General features: G+C 36.8%; 1 protein-coding gene across 2 annotated transcripts in view; it reads left to right on the top strand.

Moving 5' to 3' along the window:
- Positions 1–15,009, top strand: part of nrxn3a (neurexin 3a) — a 353,303-nt gene that overhangs the window by 100,419 nt on the left and 237,875 nt on the right. For both annotated transcript variants that reach the window (XM_079833565.1, XM_079833566.1), the window contains one exon: positions 12,288–12,491. In XM_079833565.1, the coding sequence (XP_079689691.1) occupies positions 12,288–12,491 (204 nt within the window). The remainder of the gene's footprint in view (positions 1–12,287; positions 12,492–15,009) is intronic.

Genomic DNA, 15,009 nt, shown 5'->3' on the forward strand with positions numbered 1-15,009 from the left:
GCATTTTGATGAATTATTCAGTAGATTTCAATGAACACATCAGGATTAAAACTAATTTCTGAGAGTTCATGACTAATCAAAAGTGGTGAGATAGAATGAATAATTAGAATCACTAAATGTCCTAGAATTAAGTTTATCATGAGCCAACTGTGGCCATTTTCATTTTAATAAAGACCACCAGATAGGAATGATATTTGTAATATTGTACCTTTAATCATTTTAGGCTGAAAATGAATGTTTGTCTGCTGATGAATTAGCACCGAAGATACCGGTACACACAGGCAAAGGGTTTATAAATATATAAACAGAGCAGAAAGACAAAAAGACTAAATTAAATGAATTTATTCACTTTATCTCAGTCTGCCATCTTCCATAATGGCAATGTCGCAGGGTAGCATGAATTGCCGTAGCTCTGAGCTAAAAGCATTGCTCTTAGTAAGATAATACTTTTGTTTTTGACTGTTTGAGTCTGTGATTTAGGACAATACATGAGCACAGAAGAATCTGAAAGCAACTAATTATTTTTCTGTTGTGGCAGAAACAATATTTTGTTTACATTTTCCGAGAAAATGGAAGCATGTTTCTTTCCAATTGTTGTTGGTGTTGTTGTTTGCTTTTGTCTTGCAGACTTGAGTAATTATTGAAATGAACATACTGTGGAACAGGATATCTGCATTTTTTTATATTTTTAATTGAGCACAGACAGCAAACAGCCAAAGAGAGAATATGTCTGTTCTTTCGTTCTTTCGTTCTTTCTTTCTTTCTTTCTTTCTTTCTTTCTTTCTTTCTTTCTTTCTTTCTTTCTTTCTTTCTTTCTTTCTTTCTTTCTTTCTTTCTTTCTTTCTTTCTTTCTTTCTTTCTTTCTTTCTTTCTTTCTTTCTTTCTTTCTTTCTTTCTTTCTCTTTCCTTTATTTTAGCTAATACAAATAATTATCTTGATGTAAGCTTGACATCCTTGAGCACGCTGTATATTTTTCCTGTCTGCTTAAAGAGATATATTTGGTTTCAGATTGCTCCAACACGATCTCATGACAATGCGTATCAATAGTACGAGTAGTAAAATGAGTTTTGGCGTGCATATGCTACACAGTTTTTCGCGTGCATATGATACGCACTTTATGGCGTGTATATGACACGCTTTTGGGGAGAGTGGGGTGGGGGGTTCGTACGTATAATACGCCATAAAGTGCGTATCATATGCATGCGAAAAACGGCGTACCATATGCTCGCCAAAACTCATTTTGCCATATACATTCCACGAGATTGCACACTCGTATTATTTATACGCATTTTCGTGAGATCGGGCTCGATTTATCTGCTCCTCAAGTTTAAAAGAAACAACAGAAAAAGGAAACTTTACATGATGGTCAGAAATCTGAAATCTGTCACCAGACTTTATGGTGATGGTGTCGCATAGGCAAACTTTGAATGTATAAACTGACTCTCAGGTCACTGAATAGTACTGAGCATTTAAATAGTGGTCTATCACACTGCAAATTCAAGCTGACACAATGTAAATTAGTCATCATTGAGCATTCACACCCCACCGTATCTCATTTTACATCAATGTGGCTTTTTCTCTCCCTCCTCTCCATGCGTGGAGGCACACAGGAGCCGAGGTCTCTGTCTGCCCCCAGTCACAGCTGGTTAGAGGAGCAAGAGGTGACGGCCCACGATAATCCACCTAACATGCTCTTAGTAGTCACTCACGGGCCTGCTGAATTTTTCAGATCGCAGGTGTTGGCAGCCTCAAAAAACCTTCATGAATTATTGTGAGTCGAGGGCCTTCATCAGGTGAAACCAGGCTGTTACACCACTGTATCTGTAGTAATCTAAACCAATCACTATCATTTCTGCTTTCTTCCCTTAGAAAAATGTAAATGAGCCATGAAAGGACAAGGAAGGAGAGCACAGTGGGTAGCAAAGAGAGATAGCGTGCGAGCACAAGAAAGATTAGAAATATGGGAACTGTGGCATAGCAGCTATACGTGCCCATAACAGATAGTTGCATTGGCATCAATTTAAATATATATGTGATGTATATTAAGTATATTTATTTTTTATACGGTATATATTAAGTCATATTAATTAGGCCTTATATAACAATTATCACATATATCGGCAGTGAGACGTTGTGTTTTACAGTAAGCGTACAGAGATATAATATTACTTTGGATATCAAAATGTATTGAATCTGAATAATTTGATGTGAAATCTTGCACTTGCAGACTTTGTCTTGTCATATCAGAGCACAGATTGTGACACTGAAATGTCTTCCGAACTCCAGAGAAGACATGTGAGATTACAGGGGGTTTCTCAGGAGAGAAATCTGGTTGCTCTCCATTTAATTGTATTGCTATCAAGGAGAAATAATAAATATTAACGAGATAAGTGATTTTTTTTTTATGGACCTCTCCTTGCTAGTCTCTACTATCTGCAATGAAATAAGAAACCCAAGAAGAGAGGGATTCATGGAGGGCTTGTGGGTTTGCTGTAAGCAGTGCGGCTCTGCGGTTGAAAACACTTTATTTTCAGTGGCAGGAGAGTTATTGAACTGTTTCTAATCCAGAAGCTAAATGAGCGCAGACCAGAGCGGTCCGCAAGCTGCTTCCACAATCGTGGCTGAAACAGAACAGAGTAAATCCTTTTGTGTCAGAGCTGGGAGGAGCAGAGAGGCACATGGAGGAGGATGTTCCTACTGTATTTGGTCCTCCTCTTTTAAGGGCGGCTCTAAATTATTCAAATTGTTGCTGCAGTATTGCTACGAATCTCTATTTATGGCAACTGCGGGTGTCAGAAGCCCCCTTCAGGGTTTCACTATAAACCATTCCTGAGCCCACACCTGCCATTTTTTATAACAGACCAGAGCGTGGGAACTTATTCACACATTTAAATGTTTTTTGGAGGATACTTAAGGAACTTGCACATTGTCTAATACTGGTTATTCGCAGTCAGCAAAGGTTCTTTAAGATTGTTTACAGTGTCCATGCAGTACTGCTTTTAATTTTCTGTGTTTAATGTCAGTCGACATTAATTGTTGTTGTGTAACCCTTTATTTCACTGCAATAATAGCATGCGTTGGCATCCTAAGACATCTGCTGCCATCTAGTGGCTCATGGGGGAGATTTTAAAGTATCTGTGATGGTCAACCAAGGGAGATAGAGGACATTTTAAGGACAGATGCTGTTTTCTGGATATTTATCCTGTTTATTTCTGTGCATACAGAATGTGCTTAATTTCTTGTGTGGAGCAGATGTTAAGTATCATTAATAGTATTTCTAAATTTAAACAATTACAATTTATCTCAATTTAAGAGAGAGAATGGATTAATTTTGTTATTCAGATGACTATAGTCCCAAACCCATCTCAGATAGTCTTATGTAAGACTTAATACCAAATAGACAGCCTATAAGTTATGCCTGATTTTTGATTGGTTTATGATTTGTTAAGCAGTTGTGCTGTGAAAAACACACACTCACACACACATATACATATATATTAATCACATTTAAATTAATGTCCCAGTTACACTTAATGCTGTCATATCTTCACATGTAGCTAATTAATGTTCTATTAAAGCCAAAAATAAATCTAATCAAGTTAGTTTTTTAAGCATTTTTACATTTATTCCAAAATAATAACTAAAGGCACAATTTAACAAAAAAAAAATGTATTTGTGACCTGATGTTCAACTGTTATTTTTAATAGTCAACTTATTTTCAAGTTGTTCAAGTTGAGCTTGTTATCAAGCTCAGTAAACATTGATCACAGACAAAGATGTAGACTACCTTTAATTTCACCAAACTGATTGCTCTCTTAAAAATCCCTATACAGTCATCATGTTTTCAGGCCATTTCAAGTTTGATTTTGACACAACATAAAGCAGTAATATCTAAATGGCTTTGTTTACTTTTTTTTAATTAGTCTTCTCATTAAACTGCATCATTTTGTTCATTTAGACGAATACAAAAACGATAGGCAGGATTTATCGTACCAACCAATCATATCCAACCATAACCAATCATAGCGCGATGGAGGCATTGCCTCCTCTCAAGTAACTTTCTCCCATTCATTCTCAATTACTCAATTATGTCTGTTAAAATTACATTTTGAGAATGAAATTACATTCATTCTCAGTTACTAAATTATGTCTGTTAAAATTACATTTTGAGAATGAAATTACATAAATTCTCAGTAACTAAATTATGTCTTTTAAAACTTTGTTTTATACACTTTTTAAATGTCACATTTTGAAATATTTGCATTGTTTGATTAATCTAGTATGGATTATTTCCTCCATTTCCAATTTTTGAGGAGGCAATGGTCTGAAACGACTTTACACCAGGTTTTTGTTGGTCAATGGCACAATCGTTTTCAGTGGCCTCTAAATAGTAAAACGCACCATCAATGTGCCTGAACACTCCTCGTTTTCAGACCAGCACGTCCATGGGCGAACAGATGGGCGTGAGTGCATTTGCTATTTAAACAACGTGTTGCTGGATGTGAAAACGATAACTGCGACAGGTTGAAACTAGCAAAAAATTGTGCCTTGCATTGCGCCGGGTGTATAGGGCCCACTGCCTCCCTTGCCTCCTTGGAGGAAATGCCCCTAATGCAATGTCTTTCTCTGTCCCTCTAATTCAAGCTTGTGTTAGTGACTGCAATTGGCATCATTCGGGTATTTGCTTCTCTAAAAAACAAAACGCACACCTGCAAAGCAGTATTTAACATGTGTAGCTAGTGTTTGTGTGGGTGTAACCAGTGACCACCTGCAAGTCTGTTTAATTACAAACATGCGCTGAACAATTTCCTGAATGATTTGGTTTTAGTAAAAGGTTTTAGTTTAGTTTTTACATTGCTTCGTCCACAGAAGCAGAGAAGATCCAGTTTGCGGAGTGGAGAGCTCTCCAGTATTCATTTATCTGTTTAACTGGCTGTAAATACTGTGATAGACAAGGAGTGTTGTTTCTCATAGAAAAAAAGGTCCTGCATTGGACAGGAACTTGTATTTTTTTTTTGTCTTTTGACCGACTCCCACAGTTCGGGTCGGGTCAAATAATTTCAAATGTTTCATCATCAGACTCAGGCTTGGATTGATATGGTAAAATCAACGTCATCGTTGCTGTTTTCACAGTGTGTACAATCACTGAGGATGCCTCCTGAGCTAAAGTACAGTTATGGTAATGTCCGTTAGCTTCTGACAAGCGGTAAGCCAATCGTAACAGACTGGGCCATCTGGCCAATCAGAGCAGGCTCACGGAAAGGAGGGATTTAAAGAGACTGATTCAGCCAAAGAGTCATTTGAGAATCATTGAACAATGTGGTGTTTTTCTTTGCCCTTTGATGCATTTAAACCTGTTGTAGGAGACCTCCAAAACAAATTAGGAAACTTTAAAATAGCATAATAGGGGCACTTTAACTTATACTAGTGTTTGTCAAAAGTACCGACTTTGGTACCAAGTCGGTACTGAAATTTTAAAAATGTGACGCTTTGAGCGCTGTTGAGCGGAATCGTAAACACCTCTGATTGGCTATTGTGTTCACGAGCTCATCAAATATGTCTGTGATTGGCTACAAGGATCAGCGCTTCAAATACATCAATGACGTTCTCCACCGAGCACTTACACAGATACACACGGGAGCATTTGAATGCAGGACCGGTCCACTGATAGACTCCTGTTTGTGCTTTCAAACACTCCCTCTCCCGCTACCGCTTTCAAAACGCTTTCAAACACTTCCGTGTGCTTTCAAACGCTCTCGAGCATTGATCATTGTAGCCAATCACTGACATATCCGATGAGCACGTGAACACAATGGCCAATCAGCTCTATTTACGATTCCATTCAACAGCGCTCAAAGTGTCACATTTTTACATTTCAGTACCGAAGTCGGTACTTTTGACAACACTAACTTATATTATTCTGAATATTAGTTAACATGTATTAATTCACCTGAATTGGCCATCATTATAATGATTATCTCACTCATGCACACAATGGTTGATGAAATGTCGGGAATTACATAAAACCTAAATTGGGCAGTTGGACACCCCACTGCAATAGCAGACGCATAAAAAAAATGTCTCTCTTTACACCTTAATTTGCAGCATGTGGCACCACAGGAGCTGATAAAGGTTAAGAGTCTAACAGGACCGCAAAAGAGAGGCAACAGCTGATCTGTTTTGAGGCATTGCTTACCAAATGGTCTCTGCACGTCTCTGCCTCACAGCAGAGATTGAAGGTTGAATTGCTGCCTGCATTAATGTCCTTGTCATCTTCAGTTTAGAGTTCGTCGTCTGCCGGTGAGCAGCAGGAAGACTGACAATTTAATGAACATTGATTGCCTTTTATGTCTGATGTTTCTCTCATTATGTCATTGAGACAGAGCTCAGTACAGGTCAGTCTGATCCCACTGTGCTTCACAGATGATGAAGATAGATCATATTACAGATACACCTTAATTAAGCAGCCTGTGCTCACTCAATATTAGAAGCTAAATCAATACATTTGTATTCCAGAGCGCTAGCCATTCGGGTTAATCGAAACGTTATGACACAAACATGTTACTGGTGCCTCAAGCAAGGCCAATCTTTTTGAGGGAAAAATACAAAAAATGTGGGGGAAATGTGCCCGCACAAATTCATTAACACAGTATACATTATATATATATATATATATATATATATATATATATATATATATATATATATATATATATATATATATATATATATATATATATATATATATATATACAGTATATACAGGTCTTGACAATAACCTTTTTGCTCGCCAGCCGCTGTGGCAAGTGGTTTTCCAAAGTTACACTGGCCACGGTTTTGTTGTTGGGAAATATGTTGTTGGCTATATGTAAATGACCACTATACGCACCCAAATGAAGTCTACATGAAATGTAAAGCATGACAGGTCATCAAATATTTAGCTCTGATAAGGTCTCAAGCAATATTCTCACCAGTGTTCTATCAGCTATGACATATTTAAATCCAGCATATTTAGTGTATGAGCAATAGCCTTGTGAAATACATATCCATATTTTCATGTGATTTGACAGTTTATTTTATTAAATATCAAAAATCTAAAAGATGTGCATCATACCTGACACCTAGATGAACACTTTATGACTGTAAGTCATTCTCTTCCAATGCCATTGAAGTTAGAAACATGTATGCCAATGTCATATGTAACTTTAGAGACTGTCCCTAAATTTGTGAATATCGAACGTCCAGTGTCAAGCCAACTTTATGCCAGTCTTATCAGATGTGTTATGGTTCTGCTGTGATGTTTGTTTGAAACTATTTTCGCTGCTGAAGTACAAAACAAAAACAGTCAATCACTGTAGGATGAATGAATCTCTTACGTACATCGCACGTACATCTCTGCTTTGTTATTTATGATGAGAGTGCAGCAGATTTCAGTGAGTTAGAGCGCGCTCTGAACAAATCTCCGGCGTTCAGTGAACGCCTCTGATTATTAGACATTGCATTCATAAGTTCAACATAATTGCATGTGATTGGTTATAATGCGCAAAGATGCCCTTTTGAGAAAGTGGCTAGTCGGAGTGACTGTTACACGCCACAGTTGAAATCCACCTGCAGGTGATGGCGGGTGTTAATGTCAAGCCCTGTATATATATTTGTATATAAATATATAAATTATCTGCCATAAATATTTTTTACTGGCTATGAAATGAATTTTATACTTTTTTATAAACTATTTTTATGTAATAAATTTGGGCATGTTTTACATTTACAACTAATCCTACAGTATATATTGTCACGTGTGAGAAGGGATGAAGTGAGAATCCAAGTGCAGCATAAACGATTTAATAACAAACAACATCAAAAGTAAATACAAGAGCAAGGGTATCCAAAAACCAGGCAGGAGGGTAACAACAGGAACACATACAGGAACACATCGACCGACCAACAACAACTGAAGCACAGAAGTATAAATACACAAAGGGAAACAGAGGATAACAATATAACAAGGGGGAGTGGCTAATAGGCAACACCTGGGGAAAACTAATCATGACGAAAAACTACAAAGGACTACAACACATGTCACAAGGCAGGAAACTAACAAAAGAGTCCACAAACACACCAGGAATGTATGGTATATATATATATATATATACAGTACATCATGTGTGTCTAATGTATTTTAAATTTTTGTGATTATTTATTTATTTGTTTATTTATTTTACTATGTACTGTATATTTTATAGCTTTTTTTGAAGTTTACTTGCAGTCCTGCAGTGACAAGTGATCTTTCTCTCAAATAATATTAAGTAAAAACTTACATCCATAATAAACATAAAATCATTTAATAAATCATTTTAAATGGAGCTTTGCATGTCAGACTTGTTCATGCTTGAAATCTGACCCAACAACTACCCATTTGCAAATCTCCTTAAATGTGAATAGTCAAAAGCATGCAATATCTGTTTGTGAATGATAATGCATATCCAAAAGTTCAGATGCAGCACAGAGAGAGAGAGAGAGAGAAAACAATTCTGATTAAACATTCCATCTATTCATTCATCAATTAGTGAGATGGAATGTCAGTTAAAGCCCTTTATTTATTGAATTAGCCTCTCCCATGAGTAATGCTTTTTGCAGCTCATTTGACTTTCATGAACCGTGTTTCATTCAGGCATGTGATTGAATAAGTTCTGTGTTCATTATTTACATAGGAAAACAAAAGATCGGCTTAATTAATATAACGAAATGTCGGGTGTGCACAGCATTTTTATACAGCCATATGAACTGTATTAATTATCCCAGCAAAAAACACAGTAAATTAGTGCCCTCACGTGTCCTGAGACGGATTTATGAAATGCTTTGAGAGGAAACTGCAGTATATCAAATCTCATAAGTAAGTCTCTCAAGATGGCTGCCAGATGCTGTTGTGTAACACCAGCCCCTTATTGAGAAACACCGCCACCCTGTGAGGATTTCTGGTGGCTCATTCCGCCGTCACTCTTGTCACATCCTCCACGGCATGTTTCTGTCCACCTGCATCAGCCCGCAGCTCAATAACGTTGATACAAATTCATTTTGATTTGCTTTCACTCAGAGTTAATCATCAGATACTGTCTAGAGGTTAGTCCCACTTATCTGTTTCTCTTCTCGCTGTCTTCGCTGATGGCCGCTCAACCTCGATTTCTTTCTCCCGCTCTGCTTAGTATGCCAGGTGTAAAATTAAAATTAGCGGGGGCCCCAGGGAGGATTGAAAAGCAACTAATCGCACATAATAACATATCGATTGCTGTGTAATTGTAGAGTTTCTATGCATCAGTATTTAGAATGCATGTGTTCAGGATAGAGTTTTCACGGCTGAGAATTAAATGAGCATGTATTGTTGATCACCATCGTATTTACTTTTTTAATTTAATGAAGTCTGCCTCATGTATTTTTGATAAATGTATCTGATACTAAATTATTGTAAGTGTCTGATTGAGCCACTCAGAACTTATCCGTGATTAGTTGAAGGTCATACATTTGGTTTAACACTAAAATGAAAATGTTAACAGATTGCAGTCTGTAATTTTTTTGGGTTAAAAATAATTCAAAATCTATTTTTGAGCAAGTACATAACCAGCCAGTGTTCCAATTGAACCTTACCTTAGCCCGATCCACAACGGTAAGCTTGTAATAATGTGTTATAATTTGAGTGGTACTGGTAGCTTTCCGCGGGAAATACGAACTTCCGTCTTTCATCTTTACCTGATTCCGTCACGCCTAGGGGTCTAACGATATTCAAATCCGTTTAATTATAATCGTTTGATTAAATAGTAATTAGTACACTTTTAACAACTAATAAGAGCTGTATTTGTACTAAATATTATTATAATAATATTATTTACTTGGGTGATTGCTCAAGTTGCATGGTAGCCAGGTAGGGTAAATGCCACCTTGGAGTCCAGTAACATCATAATTTTCGTAGCTTATTAATAAAAATATCTCTCTCTCTTCTGAAAACCGCTTTCCTGTCATGTCAGCCGTTACACTGTGCTCGTAGCACACACACACTTCAATTACACGAGCAAATGCGCCGCCACGTGCTATATATAACTTCATATTTAAAGCGCAAGAGAAACTACGAGATAAAAGTAAAGTACCAATAAATCAAACTGGTTTGACGTGTGTTAGCTGGGAAGGCATGCAGGTATGATGTTCATTCTATTCATCAGGAACATTTTTCATGTTGCATTAACAGTTCATGAAGTATTGCGTATTCGCCATGGTAACTGTTGTTTCCATAACCCCAAAATGCCACTTTATTTTCACTTTATGTTATTTTGTTTATTTTTAAATTAGTGTGGTGGCTACTTTATTGTATTAACAAAAACTGCTATTTAATAGCTTTAACTTATAGGCCTATTTATTCATCAGAGTATTAGTCATATTCATACAATGTATGTTTTTAAGTGGGCTAAAGTGGAACATTACGTGTGTGTGTGTGTGTGTGTGTGTGTGTGTGTGTGTGTGTGTGTGTGTGTGTGTGTGTGTGTGTGTGTGTGTGGGCATGTTTTCGTGAAATATCAGGACACAAATGTGTATAATGACATGGGTATGACACAGGTATTACAAAAAGAGGGTGAAATATGAGGACGTTCCCCATGTCCTCACTTTTCAAAATGCTTATAAATCACACAGAACAAGTTTTTTTTCACAGAAAGTGAACTGCACAGTCTCCTGTGAGGGCTAGGTTTAGGGGCAGGGGCAGTGTAAGGGGATAGAAAATACGGTTTGTACGGTATAAAAACCATTACGCCTATGGAATGTCCTCACATTTCACAAAAACAAACGTGTGTGTGTGTGTGTGTGTGTGTGTGTGTGTGTGTGTGTGTGTGTGTGTGTGTGTGTGTGTGTGTGTGTGTGTGTGTGTGTGTGTGTGTGTGTGTGTGTGTGTGTGTGTGTGTGTGTGTGTGTGTGTGTCATACATTTTTATGAAATAAATGTGCTTGTTATTAGATCAAATTAGTAGATCATTTCTGACTAGTCTACAGTGAAGACATTTATTTCATTTACTCAGGTATGCTAACTGCTCTAAAGAAATGTGAAGCCAATGTATAAAGTTAATAAAGTTAAATTATTGTTGTTATTATTATTAAGTTAAAAGTGAATGTAGTGTTATTATTGCTGGTGCCATGCCATGAACCCTGCCTCCACAGCAAAATTAGGAAAATTAGGTTGTAGCTCATTGTCAACGTAAAAGATGTGTCATTTGTGTTTTAACAAAGAAGAAATGTACTTTTTTTATTATTATATTATTAATTTTGTATTTTTACACTTAATGTTTTAAATGTTTTTGAGAGAAGTCTCTTTAATGCTCAATCAAAAATACAGAAAACCGCTTAATATTTTAGTGGAAACCATGATACATTTTTTTCGGATTAATTATTTTATTTTATTTGAAACATGTTTTTTTATGTTTTTGATCAGTTTTAATATATCCTTGCTGCATAAAAACATGAATTTCTTTCAAGACGAACCCAAACTTTTGAACAGTAGTGTATATTGTATTATTTTACCTGGAGCAGCTTTTGACCTTCATTGAATATTGCACCTAAAGCTAAATATCTTGTTGTGCTGCACAGGTTTTCTCAAAAAGATTTAGCCTGAGGTGCTTGAAATGAGATTTTATGTGACCTCTTTCCTGCCCAGACAACAGAGCCTAGCTGTGATTTCTGTCTTTCTTTCACCTGCACGTCTACATGCTGTAGTGTCAAAGCAGACATTTTATGCCTGGCTGGCTTTTCTAATACTTTCATATGGAGTGTTTTCAGGCCAGCGGTGCGTTGAATGACAGTCAGAGGCTGAGGCTGGAGAAAAAGGGCATCATTGCGTCCATCAGTCCTGTCCAAGCGGTGTGCCTGGCTGGCTGGCTGTGTGGCAGCTTGCTGAAAAGTGCAGATGGCAGGAGAGATCTGTTCATTTACCTGTTGAGCCAGTTAATCGAAACCTGTAGGAGGCTTGCACAGAATGTGTTAACTCAATGTGCTTTGTTTTAGTCAAGCGTTTCCCCAGGAGGATGACTTTTCTTCTCGGCGGCCATCAACATGACTATGTTGGTTTGTTGTTTTGCAGTGTTTTAAAATAGGGGTACAATTTGGTGCGGTTTTAAACTGAAAGTCCCCAAACGTCTAAGAAAAGAAAAACTTCAGCCATTTTAAGATTTTTTTACTGTTTACTGTCCTGGAAGAAAAGTTTGTTTTTATGTTTCATTTGTCTAAAATAAGATCTTGTGTTCTTTTGTCCACAGAGGCATCTATCTTGAGCTATGATGGGAGCATGTTCATGAAAGTGGTGATGCCTAATGTGATGCACACTGAAGCGGAGGACGTGTCCCTTCGCTTCATGTCTCAGCGGGCGTATGGCCTGCTCATGGCCACCACTTCACGTGACTCCGCCGATACTCTTCGACTAGAGCTGGATGGCAGTCGTGTCAAACTCACGGTCAACTTAGGTATTGTATAAAACCCCCTCCTTCAGGATGCAGAGCTTCTTCTTTTTCTCTCTCTTCCTTTCTTTCCATCATTCCAGTCCCACCCTCCCCTGAATCCACCATCATTATGTTAATTAATAAGATATGTTACGATATTGTTTTTCTTTATTTGCATGGTTCACCAGACATTTGATTAAGTTGAGTTTGAATTGATTGTTTTCTTTATAGTAAGTAATTGATCATAAATTTATCTCAGATTTTGGCTATCAATTGATGTTAAGGGTTGGGCGGTATGACCTTATAGCACTGTACAAGTAATATACTATTACTATATATATATCATAGTGGTTATTTATGAGAGACGTTCAAAAATAGTACTTTATTTTATAATTTTATTCAGAACTTTATGAATGCAAACCAAAGGATACGTTTATTTATAACAACTACAGAGTAAGTCCAACGTTAGCGGCACAAAATGCAACATTAAACACTCGAGTGAAATCTGTGTATATTATAAATTATTATATATGTAATTTTCAACTAAATTATGATTTGATGAACCATTATGCATGCACTGTGAGCAAGGTAGTTCGGCAGCCATAAACAACTAATCTCTCTAATGGTGTGCTCACACTTGTTTGGTCTGGACCGAAAAAGTTAATTATACATTTAGTCCTGGTTCACGTAGCGTTCACACCGTCATTTTAAACACCGAACATAAAGACACAAAACAAAAAACGGCATTTATGATCCGAAAGAACATCCAAAACAATGCTTTGTGCTGGGATAAATGCGCTCACTTTATGTGCGTACACGTGATGGTATTTTTCCAGCTGAGAACTCACAAAGAGCTTAGAAAATGTGTAAAAGAGTGCCTGGAATTTCTCCGTTACACAGATAAACAAAGGTCTGTTGCAAGAAGAGTCAGTTCCTTCTGAACTGTAATGGGCAAAATAGCAGCTATGACGAGAAGAACCAGGTATGCTTAAGGGTGACATCTTATGACATTACATTAGGCATGTGCCGGTATCAAATTTTCATGTTGCGATTAATTGCTGAAGCTTTTATCACGGTATACGGTATTATCACGATATTGAAATAAGTTGCAAAAAAAGTGTTGTCATACTATAACAGGTTAAATCACTTTCTTATAACAAAAGAACCAAACATTTAAATACAATAAAGCAATACACAAAAATGCATAAAGTAAACAAATATTTAAAACAGATTAAAGTGCAAAAGAATTATAAAGAACAATAGGTATGCTGAAATGTACATTTAACTAAGATTAATACATGCTTTAGAAGTATTTTTCATTGTCAGTTTGTTAATGAATGAACTAATGTTAAATACTGGAGCCTTGCAAAGTGTGTGATTGAACAACAGTCAGAACATATTCAAACAATATCTAGGGCATGTAATTTAGTCCAGATTAAAATATAAAATGCAAGTTTGAAAATTAATAGCCTTAAGTCTTTAAGTATTATGTATTAGGTTATGTGATTACTGGGGAAACGGCTGCATTTCTGCTGTTCCGTCAGCGCCCTCTGCTGTCGAAGAATGAATGTGCATTTCAGCAGGCTCCTCATTCCGCCATGTGCTCGGCTCATACACGGTCTATTTACATCAGTGTGCATTCCTCTTTGACGTGTTTTTCATTTTAAACGGTTGATGGGTAAAGTATTCTTAAAATTCATTCTAAAAATCTGAATAATTCGTAATAAATAATTATTCATGGTATTTTGAAGTGCCCACGATAACAATATTGTGCATGTTCATTATTGCGGTATATCGTATTACCGTTTACCGGCACATGTCTACATTACATCCTGTTTTTGGTTCATTTAGATGTTGTTAGTCTGTGTTGCATTCGTATTTCAGTTGAACCGTTTAGAAGTGTACCTACCGAGCAGACTAAGACCTACCTTTTCAGGGGTCTCGATTTTCTTGTTTGATGTGCACCAGGGTTCGGATGGCAGCGTTTACACTTATTCAAATGAACTTCACTAACAGAGTAATCGCACCAGAGTTTGTTTTAAATCGAACCAAACCTGCCAAGTGTAAACACACCCATATTTATCTATCATCTTGACTCGCCTGGACCATATTCCGGTCTGTAGTCTCCCTTTACTAGAAATTTCTCCATTGTTCTCAACTGTAAATAATTATTGCATTATATAAAGTGCAACATTTCTACCGTTGCATGGTATATACTCTAGTACCGTCATACTGCCCAGACCTAACTGACACAATGTTTGGTGCATCTTTTGACTATATTAACCATTATCATTGTCATAGTGAAGATAAAAACTACTTTGAGACAGTCACAGCACTGCATAACAGCATAGCCTTTTAGTTTAATATCAACATTTGAAATGATGGCTAATTATTTTTTATGATTGCAAACCCTTTCCGAGTGTTGTGACTTTCTGATGTCAACTTAACACTAATTCCTGTCATCTTTTCTACTTGACAATGTCTTCAGTAACTCTTTTCTTACAAACCTCATGTTCTGTCTCAGTTGGTTCCATTCGTACCA

This window comes from Gobio gobio, assembly GCF_949357685.1.
Source record: "Gobio gobio genome assembly, chromosome: 13".
Lineage (NCBI taxonomy): Eukaryota > Metazoa > Chordata > Actinopteri > Cypriniformes > Gobionidae > Gobio > Gobio gobio.